The 22693-nt window shown below is 41.2% G+C and overlaps 4 protein-coding genes across 8 annotated transcripts; 2 read left to right on the forward strand and 2 right to left on the reverse strand.

Moving 5' to 3' along the window:
* Positions 1–2886: 2886 nt before the first annotated feature.
* LOC134221866 (uncharacterized) lies at positions 2887–5288 on the forward strand. Its single transcript, XM_062701037.1, has 2 exons — positions 2887–3499; positions 5194–5288. The coding sequence occupies exons 1-2, from the start codon at positions 2887–2889 to the stop codon at positions 5286–5288; spliced, it is 708 nt and encodes a 235-aa protein (XP_062557021.1).
* Positions 5068–6982, reverse strand: LOC134225831 (selenocysteine insertion sequence-binding protein 2). The gene is made up of 2 exons (XM_062706204.1): positions 5993–6982; positions 5068–5908 (listed from the first exon to the last, which is right to left on the reverse strand). The coding sequence occupies exons 1-2, from the start codon at positions 6781–6783 to the stop codon at positions 5467–5469; spliced, it is 1233 nt and encodes a 410-aa protein (XP_062562188.1). The 5' UTR covers positions 6784–6982; the 3' UTR covers positions 5068–5466.
* A 10717-nt stretch (positions 6983–17699) lies between these two features.
* Positions 17700–19032, forward strand: LOC134225867 (mitochondrial import inner membrane translocase subunit Tim13-like). Its single transcript, XM_062706288.1, has 3 exons — positions 17700–18013; positions 18082–18150; positions 18801–19032. Exons 1-3 carry the CDS (start codon positions 17912–17914, stop codon positions 18897–18899), a joined length of 270 nt encoding a protein of 89 aa, XP_062562272.1. The 5' UTR covers positions 17700–17911; the 3' UTR covers positions 18900–19032.
* On the reverse strand, positions 18946–20356 carry LOC134225866 (centrosomal protein 43-like). Of its 5 annotated transcripts, none has more exons than XM_062706286.1 (3): positions 20045–20356; positions 19631–19707; positions 18946–19547 (listed from the first exon to the last, which is right to left on the reverse strand). In XM_062706286.1, the coding sequence occupies exons 2-3, from the start codon at positions 19703–19705 to the stop codon at positions 19068–19070; spliced, it is 555 nt and encodes a 184-aa protein (XP_062562270.1). In that variant the 5' UTR covers positions 19706–19707; positions 20045–20356; the 3' UTR covers positions 18946–19067. The 5 variants fall into 5 exon arrangements, with proteins under 5 accessions (XP_062562270.1, XP_062562271.1, XP_062562268.1 ...); XM_062706287.1 differs by having other exon boundaries at positions 20041–20356; XM_062706284.1 differs by having other exon boundaries at positions 19631–19726; positions 20045–20355.
* Between the last annotated feature and the right edge of the window lie 2337 nt (positions 20357–22693).

Consider the following 22693-nt stretch of genomic DNA (forward strand, 5'->3'; position numbering starts at 1 on the left):
CCCTGACGGAAGATTTTCCAGAAGAGGAAGAGGACGAGGTGAAGTTCGACAATGAAGATCGAAAAGCGAAAAGCATGATCGTTGAATTCTTGGCGGATGAGGTTCTGGAAGTCAGTCAAACGCTCCTGCGGAAACAGCTTGGTCGCCTACGGATGAAGGAGGGAGCATCGATGCGGTCCCACCTTTTGGCGTTCGACGATTTGGTAAGACAACTCAAAACGGCCGGTGCGAAGCTTGAGGACGGAGATCTCGTGTCCCAGCTGTTCCTAAGTTTACCGGACTCGTACGATCCCCTTGTAACGGCGCTGGAAAACATTAAGGAAGAGATAAGAAAATTATTTTGAGCTTTTTAGTGGAATGTCTTCACTTGTCATAAGACGAGTTTATACCATCCCATTGAATTCCACCACTTAATTGTATCTTGACAAAAGTGGTATTGGTAATTGTATCTCAAGATACAATTAAGTGGTGGAATTCAATGGGATGGTATAAACTCGTCTTATGACAAGTGATTAAGGAAGAGGACCTCAATTTGGATTTGGTCAAGCAACGGTTGCTCGCGGAAGAGCAAAAACGTGCGGACCGCATGGACAAGACCGTCGACGACAGGCCGGCGGCGTTTGCGGCTGAAAAATTCTAGGGCAAGTGCCACAAGTGCGGCCAAATCGGCCACATGATGAAGGATTGCAGGAAGAATAACAAGGAAGTGCTTACTGCCATGAGCCAGAAAGGGGTGAGTTTTATGGTAAACCGTGACCAGCCTTCCACGTCAAACGGTGGCTTCATCCATTTCAAGCTGGATACAAGCGCAAGTGACCATTCGGTGAACGAGAAAACGTTTTTCCATTCGGTCGAAAGGCAGCCATGCTGGACGGATCTGGTGGCGAAGGAAGAGGGCGAGATAAATGGTTACAGCAACCACGGCGTACTCTTGAATATCGCGGACCTTCGCGACAATCTGCTGTCGGTGAAAAAGCTGGCAACTGCTGGCGTTGAAGTGCTGTTCCTCAAGGGCAAAGCGGTGCTGAAGAAGGATGACAATATCATCGCTACCGCTCCGATGAAGGGCAACCTGTACGAGCTTGATATTAAGGTGAGTAGCTCAACTGCTAACCTTTGCCAGGTGGAACGAAACGAGCTGTGGCATCATCGCCTGGGGCATCTCGGCCAAGAAGGAATGGCCAAAATCGTGTAGAAGAAGATGGCCACTGGTGTCGACTTCAAGCCAGGTCAGAATCCAATCTGCGATGCGTGCGCCCAGGGTAAGCAGGGTCGGGACCCATTCAATGGAATTCGTCAACGAGCGAATTCACTCGGACGTTTGCGGCCCCATCGATCCACCGTCTTGGGACGGATCAAGATATTATGTATCGTTTATCGACGACAAGACGCATTTCGCCATGATCTACCTAATGAAGCGGAAGTCGGAAGTCTTCGAAAAGTTCCAGGAGTATGAAGCACTGGTGACCGCACATTTTGGTTTGCGCATCTCGAAGCTTAACGCGGACCAAGGCCGTGAATATGGTTCGACCGTACAGAAAGGTTTCTACAAAAAGAAGGGTATCCAGGTCGAAGCGATCGTCGCTTATACGTCTCAACAGAACGGCGTGGCCGAGGGATTCAATCTGACGCTGGTGGAAAAAGTAAGGACCATGCTGATTGATTCATCAATGCCGAAGTCAATGTGGTGTGAAGCAGCGGTGTATTTGATTAACCGCAGCCCATCAGCAGCGTTGTCGGAGGGTGCCACACCGGCGGAATGTTAGATGGATCTGTCGAAGCTACCCGTGTTTGGATGCAAGGCATACACGAGGGTCCCCGGCCAACTGCGCAAAAAGTTGGATGCCAAGAGTCAGGAGGTTGTCGTGATTGGCTATGCTCACAATGGATACCGCCTCTGGAGTAAGAAAAGCAGGAAGGTAGTGATTGCTTGTGATGTCCGTTTCGACAAAACATGTTTTCCGTTCGTTTCTGAAAGCAGAGATGAGAAACCGTTAGTAGTGCTACTGCTACCATCGTACGAGCAGGAGGGGAAAAACGAAGAAGTCACTGGCGAGCATGCGATTCCAGAGCCTGCCGGTGATGAAGAAAATTCGGACAACGATGAAGAAGACTTCGAGGATCCGGGAGTGGACGAGCCAACCGAACCTAAAACCGTCGCGCTCCCTTCGCCAACAGATAGACGCGATGCTCATGGCGAGCAGTCTAGGCACAGCGAACGAGAGCACAGGCTACCGGGTAAGTTGCTTGATTATTTTACTGGTTTCCGAGCAACCTCTGCCGCATTTCCCCCCACACTAGATGTTCCTGAAAGCTACCAGGAAGTCTTGGACCGAGACGATCGTGACGAGTGGCTAAAAACCATTCAAGACGAGCTGCAGTCCATGGAGAAGAACCAGGTGTGGCGGCTAATGCCATGTCCTGCCAATGTGAAGCCGTTGAAAACGAAGTGGGTCTTTCGGATCAAGGAGGACGAGAACGGACGTGCCGTGCGACGCAAGGCTCGACTCGTAGCGGAAGGTTTCCTGCAGAGACCGGAGCTGGACTACGAAAAAACGTACGCTCCGGTGGCCAAACTAGCGACAATCAGAATCATCCTGGCGGTAGGCGTTCACGAGACATTCTTCTTCCATCAGATGGACGTGAACACCTTTTTCCTTCACGGCGAGCTGAAGAAAACCATCTACATCAGTGCCCCGGACGTTGTAACGGCAGCAGATCGAGAAGCTGGGCTTTGTTCGATCGAAGAGGTACAACTGCCTGTACGTCAGGTGCCGAAACGGCGACGAGGTGTACATTATTGTGTACGTCGATGATCTCCTGATTGCGGGAAGAAACTTGAGTTCCGTCAACGCCGTTAAGAAGAAGATGGCATCCGTGTTCGCAATGACAGAATTCGGCGAGTTGCGGCATTTTCTTGGTATGCGGATCGACTACAACCGTAGCGGAGGAACGTTGAGAATGTCGCAGGAGTCTAGCATCACGAAGGTGCTGAATCGTTTCGGGATGAGCGAGTGCAATTCGACCAGGACTCTGATAGAGAAAGGCCTCCAACTGCCACATGGTGGACTTAATGCCGGTGAACCCTATCGAGAGCTGCTTGGAAGCCTGATGTACATTATGCTTTGTGTCAGGCCAGATGTGTGTTACCCTGTCGGGTACCTCGGGCGGTTCCAGCAAGATTCGTCGACCGTACATTGGAACGCCTTGAAGCGAGTGGTGCGATACTTAAGCGGGACAAAAACCCTTTGTCTCGAATACCAAAGGAACAGCGAAGCAGAAGCGCTCGTCGGCTTTGCTGACGCCGATTGGGCGGCCGACCTTCAGGACCGAAAGTCGGTAAGCAGGTTCGTCTCCAAGGTGTATGGGTGCACCGTGTCGTGGAGCAGCAAAAAGCAATCTACCGTATCGTTGTCGTCAAGCGAAGCGAAGTATGTCATTATTTGTGCAGCAGATCTGCATGTTGCTGCCAAACCGGTGACCATTTTCGAGGACAATCGTAGGTGTGTGTGCATGGCATGGAGAGCAAGAGGACCCAACACATCGACGTGAAGCATCACTTCTTCCGGCATCTGGTCGAGAAAGGTACGCTGAACGTCGGATCCATTGGCTCTCGTGATCAACTGGCTGATCTGTTCACGAAGCCTCTGGAAGCCTCCCAAATCCATCTGCTGACATCAAACCTAGGAATGTCGGATTGAGAGGGGGTGGAAATATGTGAAAAACAAAGTAACCCGAGACTGCTGAGACCCGCGTTGACCGTCGTTGTCAGGATATCAACAAACAACCGAGTGTTATCGTCAAGGTAGCCATAGCAACAAATAAACAACCAAAGGGTATAAAAAGGAAATTTTTTACCTACGCTAATTCAGTTCTATATAAACTAAGTAATAAGTTGTTCCTAAAATACCTGGTTCTAACCGTGTTAAATCCGTGTTTCTCTGCTACAAGTCATACCTACAAGATTCTGAGCATGTGTGTACCAAATTTGGTTGAAATCGGCCAAGTGGTTCAGAAGTAGTTAGAGAACATACATACATACATAGCTTGGTTTTTGTATGGTTCTATGACACTAACCTGAATGTCACTGCCCCGAATGTCACTACCCCGAACGCCAGTACTCCGAAAAGTCACTTGGGCTTATTCTACGAGTCGAGTGACGTGAGGTGAGTCGATTTTAGCAATTCTCACGTGAGGTGACCATGTTATTCAAATGGGGCTATACGACTCTTCTCACGTCATTCGAGCACTCTCACGTCACTCCACTCGTAGAATAAGCCCAACTACCCCGAATATTCCACTGATGACACCTTTTTTAAAGCACCTGCTTGTCCGGAGTAATGCAAAAGAGTGAATACTTCCTTCTTTAAAAGCACACATCTGCCCGGAAAAAGGAGGGAGAATAAATGACACCTTCTTTGAAAGCACGCGTTTGCCTGGAATAATGCGAAAAAGTGAATTTCTCCTTCATTTAAAGCACGCACATTTCCGATGGGAAAACGCAACACAAACGAATCTCAAGCGCGAGTCTCTTAATGCGAAACAGTGAACGCCTCCTCCTTTTAAAGCACACATCTGCCCAAACTAATGCAAAAGAGTAAAATTGACACCTTCTTTCAAAGCATCCGCTTCTGCAGAATAATGCTTCCTTCTTTAAAAGCAAGCATCTTCCCGGAATAAAGTGGGGGGAGTAAATGACATCTTCTTCACGCACTTGCACGGAATAATGCGAAAGAGTGAATGCCTCCTTCTTGGAGGGCACGCATTTGCCTGGAATAAGTGGAAGAGTAAATAACTTCTTTTAAAGCATGCATATGGCCTGGTTGAGGCGAAAAAGTAAATGTTTCCTTCTTTTCTTTTAAACAACGCGGTAGCCCGGAATAAGACGGATGAATAAATGACTCATACTTTAATTATTTTGAATGTTAATTTTTGAAACGCAATCTTGTTCGCAAGGCTACTGTAGACCCCGTTTATTCGTTTATCATAATCTTTAATCATACGAATTTTATTACTGCCCCCTATCCTGTTCATGGCAGTCATCAACACTTAAATAATCACCACCGATTGACACTATTTGATATTGTTTATTTGGTATTAGTACCTTTTGCCCTTGGCGGTTTTATCAACCAACTTGCTATTTTGTACCAACGATACAACATCTAAAACATAGATCTCGCGTTACTCACGCAGGGCCCCTTCCGTTTCCGATTGACATCGGATCCGGTGGGGGGCCACTGTCAGACGAGAGACTTCAGCAGATTCAACCTATGGATCCAAGTTATTGATATTGCCTATTTAGGTCGTCGGGAATGTCACACATTATTGCACACACACTTTAATAATTATGACTAGAGGGACTTATCAAAGGTATGATGGTAGACAGCTTTTTAGTGGAATGGAGTGGAAGATTAATTAATGAGTATCATTTTTGGCATTTGAGAACTTCGACCGGATACATCTCTACTACTTCCCGACGGCAGTATTGCGATAGTTGACACGTTCCTGGTCGACTATTTCCAGAATCCGTTTAACCGCAGTATCCACGCCGTCGTAGCTGATGACACCCAAACAACTTACTGGAACCTTCTTCATCAGATGAAATCCCAGTTTGCGACGTTTGATGGCGAACACATACGGCACCCGCGCCTGACGACAGACGACTTTGACACGCTCGACCAGCTGATCGATGCTGTCGTTCGGCTCCAAGTCTGGGGCGATCACAACCAGCTTGATTTTGCGCGTTTCCAGATGTTTGAGTACTTCATTGAAACCGACGCAATAGCGCTTGTTGCTGACGGCCTTGATCGGGTTCTTGTCGTACGCATTCGACTGGAACTGAAACAGCTTCGACACCACATTCTCCACCAGCTCACGCAACTCATCCGTAATAAGATGATCGCAGTACCTAAAATTGATCACAGGGTTAAACCACCAATTCCCAACTTTGGTTAAACTGATTAATAAATAATTACAAAGCTATAAAACTTACACTCGGAACGTTCTGCAGTGAAGAGACTTTTCCTCACATGCCTTCACAGTGTCATTCAAAGCTGGGAACCCGTTCTGGTACTCCTCGGTTCCGATTGCAGGTGGAACCATGCCTTCACTCGAGCAACAGCGTTCAATGGCCTTCAGAAAGGGCGAAACGCCACCCAAAACAAGGTCATTACCATTTTCGCTGCCATTCAAAATTGTCTCAGCAACTATTTCATCTGCTACGTCCGGATTCCCAGATTCGGCGTCAACCTTCAGCTGGCCATCTTGCTTAACCTTCCGATTATTAATAATCTCTTTCTTCAGCTTCGACAACTTTTTCTCCTTTGGAACTTCCCGCTGTTTGCCTTTGTGCAATACGATCGGCTGGGTGATGGCAATCGGAACGACTGGCTTGATCAACGCCTTCAGTTCCCCGCCGCTTCCGACTTCCCCCTTTTCCACCAGTGACAAACGGTCCCTGATGCAGTCGGACAGATTAATCTGCACCACGTCGCTGGGAGTTTTCTTCGATCGTTTCTTCGTCTTCAGGGTCGGTCCCGGTGGGAGCGCTTGAGCGGTATGATACTTCTCTAAGAAGCTCTCGTCGATCATCTGGATCTTCTGGCTTTTCGGGCCACGAATCTTCTTGAGCTGCTCTTCATAGCGCTTGGCTTGCTTTTTCTGCTTTTCCGCCTCCTTTCGAGCTTTCCGGGCCGATGATTTTTCCAAATCAGATAATGGAAGATGGGTGGATCCGCCACCCGCCCCCAGAGCAGGAAATTCTCCCTCAAAGTGGCTATTCATGATGTCCAAAATAGGCGCTTTCACTGCGGCTTTACAATAACCGAAAACTAGGACATTTTGATACAGACTTAAGTTAACTTATCAACCATTTGGGCGATTGATTTTTAAGAAAAAATTGTCTGATCCACTGAAAACTTTTCTTCTTGTCTTGTTCTGCACTCGATGGATAGTAAACAAATCGATTGATTTTTTCTTGGTCCGTTTTTTTTATGTGCCATCGTCAAATGACAATTTCTATGCACGGAGAAAAATCATGGTTGTGATTTGCGCCACAGGAATAAATATTGTCGGCGTAGCACCAACTTAGAATTCGGAAGTCCGGACTTCCGAACCGAACTTTCTTCCGAAGTTTTATCTGTCAAACTAATGGATGCGTTGTTTAGCGCATCTTTAGGGGAATCCAGCGCACTACTACCGAAGTTGGAAAAGTTGCCTGTATCTGGAGAAAAATCCAACTTCGGTATAAAAAGCGGTATAAATTTATTCCGGATACACAATATAAAGGCTGGTTTACAGTTCGGAAAACGTGTCCCGGCCCACTGAAAAAAATGGAGCTTAGAATCAAGCGCGTTGAGCGACATAATCTGACGTTTACATTTGAACTGTGTGCAGAAATGAGAAGGAAATTGCACGTGCTTTATCGGCATATTTTGTCTCATTTTCACCTTTTGCTCGACATAGCTGGCAGTGGCATTCACACCACAATTTATTTTCAAGTTTTCTTGCAAAGCGGCAAGCACGTATCATCGTGCACCACAAATATATTTTTAATTTTCCAGCATAATTGGTGAGTATTTCATTAAACGTTTATGGAATTGAACAAAATGAACTATAATGAATAATAAGATGCTAATTCAACAGGAATTAAATATTGAAAATGGCAAAATCCACCACGAATTATGAAGTTGCTATGTGAGACACTGAGAACTATGAGGCAGAACACCGCAGAAACTCAGAATCCAGTAAGTGTTCGTTCGGTTCAGACGCCATTGCATAGGTTCCGCTCGGAAGCACATCCATTACCGCAGGGAGCAGCGATGGGCCGATAAGAGCATCATTATCGGTCGCGAGCATTTTAATCACCCGCGCAGCGCTTTCATTTTAGTTTCGTCACTCGTTTCCGTATCGGTCACTATTTTCGGCTCTCAATTTGGTTGCTGTATTCCGTACCGGTGACGTTTGACAGTTGATAGTTCATCAAATAGCAGCGCTCTTATCGCGCTACCAAATTTGGTCACCTGTCAGTCGCGCTACTGTTATAGCAGCGCGTTTAGTAGCGACCGGTAAAGTGTCAAGTAATGATACTGCGCTGCCAAACGGCTTAAACTCACCACCGATAATCTTGCTCTAAGAAATACAATGAAGCCCACTTGGGCACCCGCTGGCCGGAGCCTCCCACGCCAAGGGCATCGTGCACGAAAAGGTCAGCTTCGAAGCCAAGCAGAGGAACTCCGCCATCCATTCCATAAGTGCCGCAGAGTGCAGCTCATCAAGAACGGCAAGAAAATGACCGCCTTCGTACCCAGGGCCTGAACTACATTGAAGAGAACGATGAGGTCCTGGTTGCCGGTTTCGGTCGTAAGGGTCACACCGTCGGTGACATTCCCGGAGTTCGCAAGTTAAATGTATTTTCCTTTAACGTCACCTATTTGATAAGCATGGTTTAGCATTTGAATAAATATTTAATATATTTCTATTTTCAAATTTTGTTTTTGTCTTTTTTTTAATTAAAACGAAGAAATAAAAATTATATTGCTCTACAAGGGTTTAATTCTTCATACCTCCACAGCCGTCCGATATCGGGCTTGTACGTGAGGCACAGAGGGCTTGATTTTGCCTAGCTCGACATCCGTCCGATAACGGACTTTCACGTCGAGCCTCATTTGTTTTGTCGACGCTCGATCCGCTCGACGCAAACGATGCAAAATCGTTAGATATGAGGTGGATCATCCAACCCTTGGAAGTCCCATATCGGACTCAGTCGGACGGATCGTCGGCCTCCTAATCTGTCTTATGAGTCTGATTTTTTCTTAGAGGGGGGATTTGGTCTCCCATGTAAGGGCTCATTCACAAATTACATAACGCAGAAAAACACAAATTTGAACCCCCACCCACCCCTCTGTGACTTGTTTGTAACATTTCCTTTATACCCACCCACCCCCATCTGTGACGCATAACGTCTTACCAAAATTTCACAAAAATGATAAATTGGTATTTTTAGTGATCTCTACCATACTCTGCATAGTACATAATAATGCTTTCAACTTTGAATTAATTAAGTAATTTCGTGTTTCATATAATTTAATTATCATAAACGTTACCCGTAACAGAACTGAACAAACCCACCCATCCCCTGGACAAACCGTAACATTGTGTTACACTATATTGTGTACCCACCCACCCCTTGTTGCGTTATGTAATTTGTGAATGAGCCCTAATTTAAATGGGAGCGGGATTTGCGTTTCCCGTGACAGGAGCAGAAATCTACACGAAAATATTGTGGATCCAGTTAAAAACCAAACTGAGCTCTTGCGACAATCGCATTTTCTCCCATTTCTGGATGTCGCAACTGCATCGCGAGTAATGCGCATGTATGCCATTGCCGTGCGCTATCCTGCGCACCACCCGCGATGCAGTTGCGACACTTCACTGCCAAAAATATCTATATAAGATATATGTGTCGCCGTTATAAATTTTTGCAATAGCTCCACCTTAATATAATTGATATAGAACCACACATAAATTAAATAATTGCTAACTCGAGACCACACATATAGTTTATTTGGACATATATTTTATTAGTAGTTCGCGTGGAGAATGGTTATGTGTGCGCTGATATACATCATAAGTTAAATCTATGGATTTTTGCCAATAAATATGTGTGGATTTTTAGTAGTGATTGGAAATGGGAGAAAATGCGATTGTCGCGAGAGCTCAGTTCGGTTTTCAACTGGATCTACAATATATTTTCCTGAAGTGTAAACCCAATCGCGGGAAAAGTGTACGGTTAAAAATCCCGTGCACATGTGTACTGTAGAGATGCAAATCCCGCGGGGAAACAATTGCGTTTGAATTGATTCCGCACGGGAAATGTGTAATCTATGACGGAAATTTATTATGGTAAGAAAATTATTTTGAGCTTTTTAGTGGAATGTCTTCACTTGTCATAAGACGAGTTAATACAATCCCATTGAATTCCACCACTTAATTGTATCTTGACAGATACGTATTTCGACCTCAACAGTAAGGTCGTATTCAGTGTCTCGTACTTGACTCGACATTTGCTAAGTCGAGTCAAGTACGAGACACTGAAGACGGCCTTATTGTTGAGGTCGAAATACGTATCTGTCAAGATACATTTAAGTGGTGAAATTCAATGGGATTGTATTAACTCGTCTTATGACAAGTGAATTTATTATGGGAAGAATTTAGTTAAGTGGATAGTGAAAATTGAGAAATGTGAGAAGTGTGAAAAGAAAACTAACGAATGGTAAGCGAGAAATGAAAAAAATGAGTAAGTAAGCAATGAGCAATGAGTAGTGAGAATAAGAAGTAAGAATGTAAAATTAGAAGTGAGAGTTGAGTAGTGAGAATGAGGCGCGAGAAGTGAAGAGTATGAAGTGAGTTATGAAGAGTGAGAAAAAAAAGTGAAAAGTGACTAATGAGAAGTGAGAACCCGCATAATCATGAACCATAATTGTACCATTTTACAGATTGTTCGTGCCAATAAATAACAATAACCCTACTATTCTGCTTGTTGTTAATAATAATGATAAACTAACCTCACCACGTATGGTCTTCACGATACGTTATGTTGTTATTGGCCATTCGACCATATGGGTATTGGGCGGTTAAGTATAATTACTGTATAAAAAGGGACATTTTTCAGTACAATTTTTTCGCTGGACACTATATGGTATGGTCGAGATATAATTCATATTTTTGATGAAAGCAATATGGGTTGTTATAAATAAATGGTAAAATGATATAGAAGGAAAAGGCGACGGACCGTACCCCTTACCTTTTACTAGTTAAAAGAATATTTCGATATTTCTCACACTTTTAAATAAAAACACAATTATTATTCATTGGATTGTATATTAATTATTATTTATTGAAATAAAATCCGCATTTTATACCTTCAATTGTACATTGGGTATTTAAATAAACCCAGTTCGGTCTTTGGTAGGGGAATCTCTGGAATCGGTATCCGTGACGTCCTCCGTGACTGCTAGAGAAAAACCACTTTATTATTAACATGCATATAACGTAATAGTACAATTGTACGGGAATAAACTTACCAATAAATAGAAATAATACATCTTAATTTCTTTTGTCCTAAGACGAGTTTATACCATCCCATTGAATTCCACCACTTAATTGTATCTTGACAGATACGTATTTCGACCTCAAAGGTAAGGCCGTCTTCAGTGTCTCGTACTTGACTCGACTTGACTCGAGTCGAGTCAAGTACGAGACACTGAAGACGGCCTTACCTTTGAGGTCGAAATACGTATCTGTCAAGATACAATTAAGTGGTGGAATTCAATGGGATGGTATAAACTCGTCTTAGGACAAGTGAAGACATTCCACTAAAAAGCTCAAAATAATTTTCTCATCTTAATTTGTTTGAATGCTCCAAGAGATATTGTGTGCTGCCGCTTGCATGTATCCGTGTGGCGCACTTGTACTTTCACTAGAATTAAGAAATATGCCATTATGATTATGAGATTTTGTTTGAGTTATTTATATAGAGTTTCTTACCCCATTCCCGGCCTAACATGCGTACGACTGCATTATTTAATTGATATTTATGACAGGAAGCAACTTTTTCTGAAATTTGTAGGCTGTGTAATACTGCATTGGGGTTCACTTCTGCTTAAAAAATAGCTATTCGTGCTAAATATCGTTCAAAGAAGCTTTCATTTGATTTAAATTAACGAGGTGCAGCACTCATTTCAGTCTAAGCGATTCCCAATCCGGCATACAAAAAACCAGTTCCCGGCCTAAGCAAAATTTCACTCAATCTCTCAACATTTTACTCTCATTCTCTCTCGGGACGGTAGAAAATGCGATGTAAACAAAAATATGTACGTTCCACGACAACAAGATGCCAGATGGTATTATTCATAATCATTTTTATTTGGTTGAGAAGATATATAAACTCATCCAAATTTCTTCCAAATACTTTAAAACAATATTCATTTCACCTTTTAAAATCGAGAGAACTATAAATAACATGATAACGTCAACATATTAGACAATTTTCCTATTAACGATGAAGGATCATTTTTATAATCCTGGCTTTTTGGCAGCACGGTGCGGCTAGAAGTTCTTGAGCCGAGGTGAATTTTTGTTCGGTTTGTGAATACATTTTAAAATGTATTCTAGTATGTTTAAATAAGTTCTAGTGAAACGAACAAATAAGAATAATTGAAGTGCGGGTGTTTAGAATTATGGTGTGGTGATTAACAGCTTCATGCAATGGTTGTATCGAGCACTGTGACGATTTTCAGGTAGGTGTTTATTCGATAATACCATTTTGTAAAAGTGGAAAGAATCACTCCGGCTCAGTGGTTTGGCATCGGAGAGTGAAATTTTGAATTCTACATTTTTATTTTCTACAATTGAATCAATTAGGAGTAAAACAAGTGATAGAAAAATATTGAGTATTGTGAAAAATAAATGGGAGACTTTTTAAAAATTATCAACCATAAACCTACGACTTCCAAACAGTTTAAATCATTAGTTTTCTGTGCAGTGAGCCGGGAACCGGGTCCATAGGCCCAAGTAGTGATTTACCCTACACTCCACTTCTCACCTTTGTTTTGTTGAACTGGATAACTTAATTTCCATTTTACAATTGAAAAATATGTGTAGAAGTAAGCAAAACTAAATATGAGCACAAAATAAACAAACGAAAATTGAACACACGGAAAACTATGTCAGCGAATTAATGAATAATAACTAAATCATTTACTTCATTTTTATCATTGGAGGATATAATTTTCGATGCGTTTGTGGAACATAACTGGAATAAAACTAGCTCTGAATGATACAGAATTATTTGATAGCTGTATGCCACGTTGTTACCATACCAGTTATGAGCGAGGTTATGAGTCATTTGCAAGTGTTTATCATTGTCTTTGAAAATGATGAACCATAAAAAATTGTAATGAAGCAATAAACTTTGAAATTAATGCATATGGTACCGTAGATTAAAGATGTTGTATAATATTGATTTGAGGTCAACATACAATAAGATTGTAAACCGACAGCAATGTAAATAATAACAATAATACTTATTCCATCTGATCAGTAACAACAATACCGCAGATCGTTTTTGATTATGCGGGAAGTGAAGAATGATAAGTGAAAAAATGAGTTGTGAGAAGTGAAATGAATAGTGAGAAGTGGGAATTGAGAAGAGTAAATCACTCGTTCACTCACTCACTCACTTTGACTTACTCACCTACTCTCACTTACTCATTTTCACTCACTCATTTCCTCTTTCTTTCCCACTCAATCGCTCTCTCTCGCTCATTCTCTCCTTTCTCTCGCTATATCTCCCTCTTCTCGTTATCTTTCCAACTCTTGTATAAAGAAGTCCGAACCAAAACCCCGAAGTGTAAACTCAAGCACGGGCGAGATAGACTAACGCAAAATGAACTCCCCCAAGAAATTATGACGTTTGAGCGGGTCGCATAATGAACGCAAAATGAACTTTTGTTCGAGAAGACGACCCGCTGAAATGTCAAAATCCATCGGGTGAGTGAATTTGATGAACTCCTGCACAGGTCTATACGCAGATTCTCAAATCCCGAAGCAAAATCCTGAAGTGTAAACCCAATCACGGAAAATGTTTTGACAGTGGAGACTTATCGGCGGAAAACTTTCCCTGACAAACCCTGGAGGAAAATACCGTAAAAATCCCGCGAACACGTTTTCCGAACTGTAAACCAGCCTTAAAGGCCGGCGCACTATAGGCCTTTTCACGAGACGTTTAAAAACAGCTGATTTTATCGTCAATTGACAGTTCTTCTATGAAAGTGACATCTTCGGGCTTGCAGGCCTGTTCAGCGGTTGTAAACAAGTGCAGTCTCGGCAGTGTCACATGAAAAGGCCTATGGATTCGGAAGGCAATCCGGAAATTTGACAGCTAATTTGAATACATGCAGTCAAACGTAGCAACACACAATGCATCCGGAATGAGTTTGCGGATTGTATTCTCAATCCAGTTAAAACCCGGAATTGGGGGATAGCGAGGTTGGATTTTTCTCACAATCCATATATTAAACCAAGACAAAATTTTCAAAACGACTTATCTGCTTTTGTAAACAAAGATTCAAACGACGATTAGACGAATCCGATAGCTCTCCCACGCAAACCAACACCACCAATAGGTAGGTGAAGATTTCCGCTACCTGTTGATGGTGTTGGTTTACGTGGGAGAGCTATCATATTCGTCAAATCGTCGTTTGAACCTTTGTTTACAAAAGTAGATAAGTCGTTTTGAAAATTTTGTCTTGAAACCTAACTTCGGAAGTGATGCGCTGTTTTCGTATCGCGAAGCGTTATTATGCATCTCGAGAAAATAGAGAATACTGCGGCGTCCTGCTGGCTGCTTCTCAGGTAATCGCAACAGTCACTAAATTATGAATTTCCATAGGAAATTGTATGAAATTTCTGTGGCAAATTACAAGGGATGTCTATTGAAAATAGAAAGGAATTTCTAAGGAAAATTATATGGAATTTTTATGGGAAATTGTTAGGAATTTCCATGAGAAATTGTTATGGGATTTTCCATGAAAAATGTTCAGGAATGTCCATGGAAAATCATGAACAGAGAGGTACTTCCATGAGAAACCATGGAGAATTGTATGGAATTTCCATTGAAATTTCAATAGAGGAATTTCTACAAAAACATTTGATTGGCAAACTGCTAGTAAATTTGTGACGAATTCCAATGGGGAAATCTTAGAAAAAATTGAGAATTTGTAAGGAATATCCATGAGAAACTGTTGGGAATATCAACAATAAATTGTTAAAAGTTTCATAGGGCAATTCGAAGAAATTTCCATGACAAATTGTGAACGTAATTCTAAGAAAATTCAATAAGAAACTGTTAGGAAATTTCATGGAAAATTGTTAAGAACATCGATGGGAAATTGTAACAAATTTCCAAAAGGAATTGCAAGGAGTTACTATGAGAAACTATTAGCGTTTCTCATGGGAAACTGTAACAAATTGTAAGAAATTTCAATTGGAAATTTTAACGAATGTCTATCGAAAATTGAAAGATATTTTAACGGAAATTCCAAGGAAGTTTTACAAGACATTTTTTTAAATTTCCATTGGAAATAGCAAGAAATTTGAAAGGTGAATCGTAAGGAATTCGAAGTGCCTCCAGGAATTGCTCCGGAAGTGCTTCCAATAATTTCCGCGGAAGTTCCTCCGAAAATTTTCCCAGAAGGTCCTCCAAGAATCATTCTGCAAATTCCTCCCGAAAATCGTCTAGGAAATACCCTGGAAGTTCCTGCAGGAATTCCTCTGGAAGTTCCTCCAGGAATTCCTCCGGAAGTTCCTGCAGGAATTCCTCCGGAAGTTCCTCCAGGAATTCCTCCGGAAGTTCCTCCAGGAATTCCTCCGAAAGTTCCTCCAGGAATTCCTCCGGAAGTTCCTCCAGGAATTCCTCCGGAAGTTCCTCCAGGAATTCCTCCGGAAGTTCCTCCAGGAATTCCTCCGGAAGTTCCTCCAGGAATTCCTCCGGAAGTTCCTCCAGGAATTCCTCCGGAAGTTCCTCCAGGAGTTCCTCCGGAAGTTCCTCCAGGAATTCCTCCGGAAGTTCCTCCAGGAATTCCTCCAAAAGTTCCTCCAGGAATTCCTCCGGAAGTTCCTCCAGGAATTCCTTCGCAAGTTCGTCCAGGAATTCCTCTAGAAGTTTCTCAAGGAATTCCTCCTAAAAAATTCTCCAGGAATTCCTCCGGAAATTCCTCCAGGAATTCCTCCGGAAGTTCCTCCAGGAATTCCTCCGGAAGTTCCTCCAGGAATTCCTCCGGAAGTTCCTCCAGGAATTCCTCCGGAAGTTCCTCCAGGAATTCCTCCGGAAGTTAAAACTGCAACACCTTGAGTAAGGCCGATGACATACTCACGCGTGTGCGTGCGCGAACGCGTCCAAGACAAAAGAATTTCTCTTGCTGATATTCTGCTTTACGAGTGCTTGGACGCGTTCCGCATCGCTCGACGCGTCAGTATGTCATCGGCCTAATGCAAATGGCGACTAAATTTGTTATCAAGTTGCAGTTGCTGGTTAACAGATGTGTTCGGTAATTTTGTAAGCATATTTGACGGGGTGTTCGGTAAAAATATATTTTTTACGGTCCACGTCAGTATTTTTTTGCCGTACAGCCGAACAAAACATAATTGCCGAAAAAATCAGTAATTTTTTTACAGTAGTCAGTAATTTTTTTTTCCATTAACTGGGTCACCGTTAAAAATATCATTTTTGACATTTGGTTTACTGATTTCTCAGTAAAATCATGTTTTACTGAGCTAGATCTGTAAAAATAATTACCGAACACCAGAACCCTGGTTAAGTGTGTATCAAACGGATTACAAAACGCAAACTCAAACGCAAACGCAACGTATCCATTGTGCTCCGGCCGGGAATTCGGTGACAATGAGACTACTTAACGTTGGGTTCCCACACTTTACTGTCCTTGTTGAGTACCCAAGTAACCATTAAGCAGTTAAATTTCGGTTCTATAGTCGCATTAAAAACCTGGCCAACAGTGGTAGTAAGACTTAACAGCACATAAGTGCTGCTCAAAAGCCGCTTTTGGCTTTTATAGTGGCTGATATAGTGCTTGCCCCTACCTATTTTTCCACGCCTATGCCAACAAAATGTCAAAATATTTAGACGAGTTGAAACGAAACGAAAAAATATGAAACGAAAAATATTTATTTATATCTTGATGTGTTCTTTCTTTTTTCTTCCCATTGAGGACTTGATGATTTTTTTGTCATTTATGTTTAACTCCGGGCTTGAACGCCTGAACACTTGGTGGAACGAATTGGTTCAAGTACCGCTGAGTTTGCCATCTGATCCATCTCCAAATTGAGTGGATGTATTGCTGGCAAGTGATAAAAACAGATGGTTTCCATCTGCCTTCATCCCAAGAGCGGGGAATTATAAAAAAGAAATGTGAAAACAGTCCGTGAATTCACTTAATACTTTTTATGTTCGCCTATAAAAGGTTCCTTTCGACTAATAAATATAGCTACAGAATAAATAAATATGAAACAATTAGCCGGCATTTTCCATGCAGTATGATTTAATTTCCTATATGTACAAATGTTAATCATTATTACTGCAAAGCATACGTGGTAGGCTTTAAAAATAATTGTCGTGCACCCACCGGAACATCTCACCGTTCACCTATCCCCCCCAATAATATCAGTTCCAAATGCGAGTAAAAGAGACAGGTTGTAAAACTCTAGGTATTATTGTTATTGATTTCACCCAAACGTCATAGATGATAGCTCTATATTGGTTTTGATAGTTCCCTTATTCGGCTTGTATCCATACAGGACTGATCAGCTTTCCATCAAAGCGTTATATGGCGTATTTACTGGCAATAAACATTTGAAAAATACATATAAAGCTTATAAGCACTGAAAAGCTGCTATACGGGTTAAATAATGCTTATTACAGTGCTTTATGGTTAGCTGTGTAGTTTTGCTCTCCATTTTATGACAACAAAGAGCAGAGGGAGGGAGATACAAGAGAAAAAAAAGTACCTATAATTAGGTACTTTTTTCTAACCGTGTAAGTATTTGACTCACTTGGGTAGATTCAAATAAGCGTGTGCGTATGTCAATTGACAGAACTTTGTTTTGACAGCAACTTTCTTTTCTTCGCCGAACTCCTGTCGTGTCTGACTTCGCTTCGCGTGGTTGATTCGGATCGGAATCCAGTGTCTGATTACACAATCCACCGGAGGCATTTACATGAGATTTATCGCAGAGCTGTTTACTGAATAAAGTGCATATTGGAACTAGAATATTCGGTTCAGAAAAGTGTTTAAACATTTAAATTTGCTGGGTCAGGTTCAAGTTTTTGTAGAGAATGGAAGTGTCACTCGATAATCTGTCGTCCGCCCAGAAGGATGAGCTGATGACATCGGTCAAACAGCAGATTGCTCTGGCCAACGCTCAGGAACTGTTAACGGTAAGCTTTTTTCCGAAGTTCAGCTTAAGTATTTCAATAAGATCATGATGTTTTTTTCACTTCGATAGAAAATGACGGAGAAATGCTTCAAAAAGTGTGTCGGAAAGCCGGGACAAGAGCTGGACAGTTCCGAACAGGTAATGATACCCCCTAAACTAATCGAGTGTTTGTTTCTTCGAAAATAAGAAAGATTAGTTCATCCTAAGAGCCAATTTATTTACGAATGTATGCTACCATAGTACGAGTATTAGGATTCATTAGCACCATTTCCGTCCGTCGATTTAAGTGAAATCATTGTAGTAGACGAAAACATGTCATTCTTCACCAATGGAGGTCTACTCTACTATCCAAACGTATATTGTAGATCGAACATGAATTAGTATACGAAGATGTGCCTGGGATAGAGCAATTATATTTCTATTTTAACTGGCACTGCTGCAGTCTTGTCTAATATTCAATAAGGACTTCCACAGGTATTGAATGCATGGTTTCGAAACCGAATTATAATGCATTCATTCGTATATCGTGTCACTACGAATACTAATGCCTAGGAAGTTGAGAAAATTTCCTAGACCGAGAAGTGTTTTAAAGCTGACAAAGTTCAGTAAAGCTCAAAAGATTCAAATCTACTGCCTACAATTTTGCATTATGGAATTACCTCTAAATTGTTTTAATGTCCTATAAAAAGTAGTATAATACATTCGTGGACAACTACATGGCGTTAGGGAAAACGACTCGGCAGCTCTTTAACTCGCAATTTTGAATCTAATTAATCTCACTATTCCAGAAATGTATTGCCATGTGTATGGATCGGTTTATGGACTCGTGGAACCTGGTATCGCGGACCTATACGCAACGAATTCAGAAAGAACAGTACAAAGGATGAAAAGGATGTTTCGAAACTGCCGGGGCAATAATTAGGATGAGGCTAGTTTTGTAAAGCAAAATAAAATAATACATTTAAAATACACGTTCAAAAGGCACATGTAAGTTACAAATAAGAAAATGCTGGGAATGTATGTTAAACTGAGATTCCATTTGATCTTCGAACCGATCAAATTGTGGTTGCGACGGAATTGTCCGTCACCTCTTCCTCCGGTGCCGTCATGTGACTTTCTGTTGCTTCTTTACTTACTTGTGATACATCACCGGTGGATTCGCCGGACGTTGATTCTTTCCTATTTTGTTCGATTAGCTGCAGCAAAATTGCTTCGTCCTCTAAACCGGAAACTCCGTCGAATGATTTCCTCAGGAATTCCCTTTTCAAGCGCACCCTAGTACAGGGCTTCTGTACTCCGGTTTCCGCCGACAGCACCTTTTTCGTGTACGGTAACTTAAGGCAGTCCAAAAGATCAAACACTAAGCCCAATGCAAGCGATCGATCGTCCACTTGTTCCGGTTCCGCTGATTCCTCCCCGTCTTCGAGCTCCGATTTGTCCACGCTATTATTGTAGGTGAGATCGGTATCATTAATCACTTCGGGCACTTTGCCGTCATTTTCGATGACATCGTACAGATACGCGCGTAGTTTGGCCTACAAGCAATTGAATAAACAAACAAAGTAACAATAATGGGTAGACATAAAAAACAAGAACTTCCGGACTTCTAAATCATTACCTTTATTTCGAGTAGGGAGCCTTTTTCTTCTAACTTTTTTAGCACCATATCGCGAAACTCAACGTCTTCATCCATTTCTACACAAAAAATAAGCAACTATTTCGAATATTTAGTAGCTACAAAATTAAAACAATAATAGGGGAAATTACTGCTATGACAAGTTTTGCTCTAATTAGGTAAAGATTTTATTAGAAGCATTCTAAAACCCATAGGTTTTATATTTGTAAACGATAGTTTACGTGTCCAATAAAATAAACAAATTACAAATAGCCTGTTGGTTTCATTCGTATCCTTCAGTTAGGTCAAGCCTGGTTAAACAAAAAACAAGGTTTTAAAACACATCCCTGACTAGAACAAAACCTGCCAAAGGTTTTCATCATCAGTATTATTATTAAAGCATCAATAATTACCTACCAATTTTCCTACGCAATATTAATTCAATTAAAAGCACTACACAACAGTTGCATTGCAACAATTTTAAACGAACTATTGTTTATACACTATTTTCGTAAGGACCAATGCAAGCTCTCACTTAACCTCACTTATTTTGACAGTTCACAGAGCCTTTTGCAAGGTTCTAGAAAAAAAATCGACTATGGGAAAATTTAAAAATTGATATTTCTAACTTAAGATAGCTGTGATTCGAATATTTCAGTAATATTTTTTGCATTTATCATGAAATCAATCGCAAAAGACATCCACATGCGCGAAAAAAAATTATGAAACTATTTTTATTGGAAACTTTGCCAGAGATTTATCGAGATTAAGCTGAAAAAGTTCTGAGAAATGTCAAAGTACGTCATCATGCAGTACTCTATACGTCATCCGCATGTCTTCCACCAAGCTTGCTGAACCGGTTCGGAAACTGTGATCGCGTTACACCCAATGAAAATAAATACTAAGGTATGGAAATCCATATACTGTGTGCGTGCCTTTCGTGTATGGCGAAAAACCTTTCACTACTACATTCGAACGAGCACCCATAAGAAGCCGTGCAAATATGTACGTCACCATTTGCTGTTTACATTTTCTATCATCCACTAATACACTTGCATTTGGTCTTCTTCCTCACCTTCTATCTATTCTCATTGCGTTACACCGTAGGACCAGGGTTGCCGGATTGTCTTTTGGAATAGAGGTAATAAACTATACACGGAAGAAATAAACTACCCAATAGTGAGTTCAATTCACCCAACCTCGAACATCCGCACGGGAAGCCAAAATTGAGTAAGTAGGGTCGAAGTAGTTTGCCTTTACTCCCATGTTAAAAAAGTACCCAACGGAAAATTTATTCATTCAAATTTAAGTTTAATTCACTCAATTTCGACCTCAGGTAATAAAACTCAAAATTGGCTTCCCGTATTGAACTGGCGTCGTTGGATTGTTTGGCTTTTTTGTTTTTGACAACAAAAGAAAGAGTGGATGAAAGAGAAGAGAAAAAATAACTCAAAAGTAAGTTCAAAAATACTCAATTTTGGGTACTTTTTTTCTTCCGTGTACACGGTAACCCCAGAGACGCTGTTATTATATAGAGACACGTGGAGAGAATAAAAGCAATTCTGGCTTCACGGCCCCCAGACAAAACCAATAGGGCACTGCACGAAAACATCTCTTTCTCTTTCGTTCCTCATAAATTTTGACGTTTACTGGCCTTGTTGTTTTCTAATTTCTTTGCAGCGAGAAAGAGACAAAGCAGTCCGTGCAGTGCCCTATGCTGTGTGATAAAAGATATTTTAGTTACTAGATAAATATTGTCGCTGTCGTCGCTGTCCGGAACATCTTTTGCTGGCGAGGATAGGGGAGCTAAATGTCAAAGAAGGAAAATCCATACGATTTGACAGGTATGTACCACACATGTTTCGGACAGCAGAACAAAGGGAACAGTAGCGACAATCTTTATCTAGTAACTAAAATATCTTTTTGTGTGATCGACAACATATAAAATTGTGAGAACTTGAAGTGACTCTCAACATGAACAGTTATTTCCGACCCTGTGACAAGCGCGGTGTCATCATCATCAATAGACATAGACCGCTGTCATCATTGAAAAGTAGTATGAAAAAAAATTTGTGCCCGGGACATCCTGGCTACGATTTGCCGATGGGCTAAACAATAGCATGACAGTAGCCTGGTTATTTCATTTGTCTCACCTCCATATCCTGCCTTTTTCAGCACCATCGCCAAATATTCAACAAGAAATATAATTAAATATAATATTTAAACTTGCTATGAGAACTCTGAAAACAGCTTACTTTACTTAACTTTTCAAACTTTTTAATGATTTATATAATATTGATTACAATACTTATCTCGCATTTAGCACCGATTGGTAATGTTTGTTTGCTTTGCTCGTTTGGTACCGTTCGATTGGTACTTTCGGCTTCACTCTTCGCGGGTCTCTATCTATAAACAACGTCTCTGGGTAACCCCAAAATACTCAATAATTATTGCCGATTTCACCAATTTGAAGAGTTATGTGTAGATTGTGATTTGCCCGCTTCTTTTCCTCACACCCACTCTCATTTCGAGTTGATCGATTTTTGTTACTGAAATTTACCCAATTATAACCTATTAATCGTTAGTCATATGTAAGCGTGTACACTAAATCGATTCCCGCCATGATTTGACGTCTATTTGTTTTCAGATTGAGCACTCACACACAAATATTATACACGGAAAATCAAACTTTTTTGAGTGTATTGAGTGTGAGAAAAAAAATCTCGCAGAACTCTTATAAAGTGCAAAAAGCGCAATAGTACAAAATACGCATTTCGGTGACCAACTGGGACTACCCAATAAATGCGTAAAACTCTTTTACTCATTAATGCGTATTCCGACTCTATGTCAAAAATTGCGTACTTTTTATCCCTCCACGAAATTCGCTCATGAGTGAAATTTACGCAATTTTAGTAAACAAATATATGGGTGAGTTTCTTGGTTCATCGAAAATATGATTAAATGTTAAATTTCTTTCAGGCCAACTGTTTTAGACGTAAAAAGGGAACAAAACAAGTTTACATTATATTCTTTATTAAAAAATAGTTTACGTCAAAAAAGCTGGAA

Source organism: Armigeres subalbatus, chromosome 3 (assembly GCF_024139115.2).
Source record: "Armigeres subalbatus isolate Guangzhou_Male chromosome 3, GZ_Asu_2, whole genome shotgun sequence".
Taxonomy (NCBI): domain Eukaryota; kingdom Metazoa; phylum Arthropoda; class Insecta; order Diptera; family Culicidae; genus Armigeres; species Armigeres subalbatus.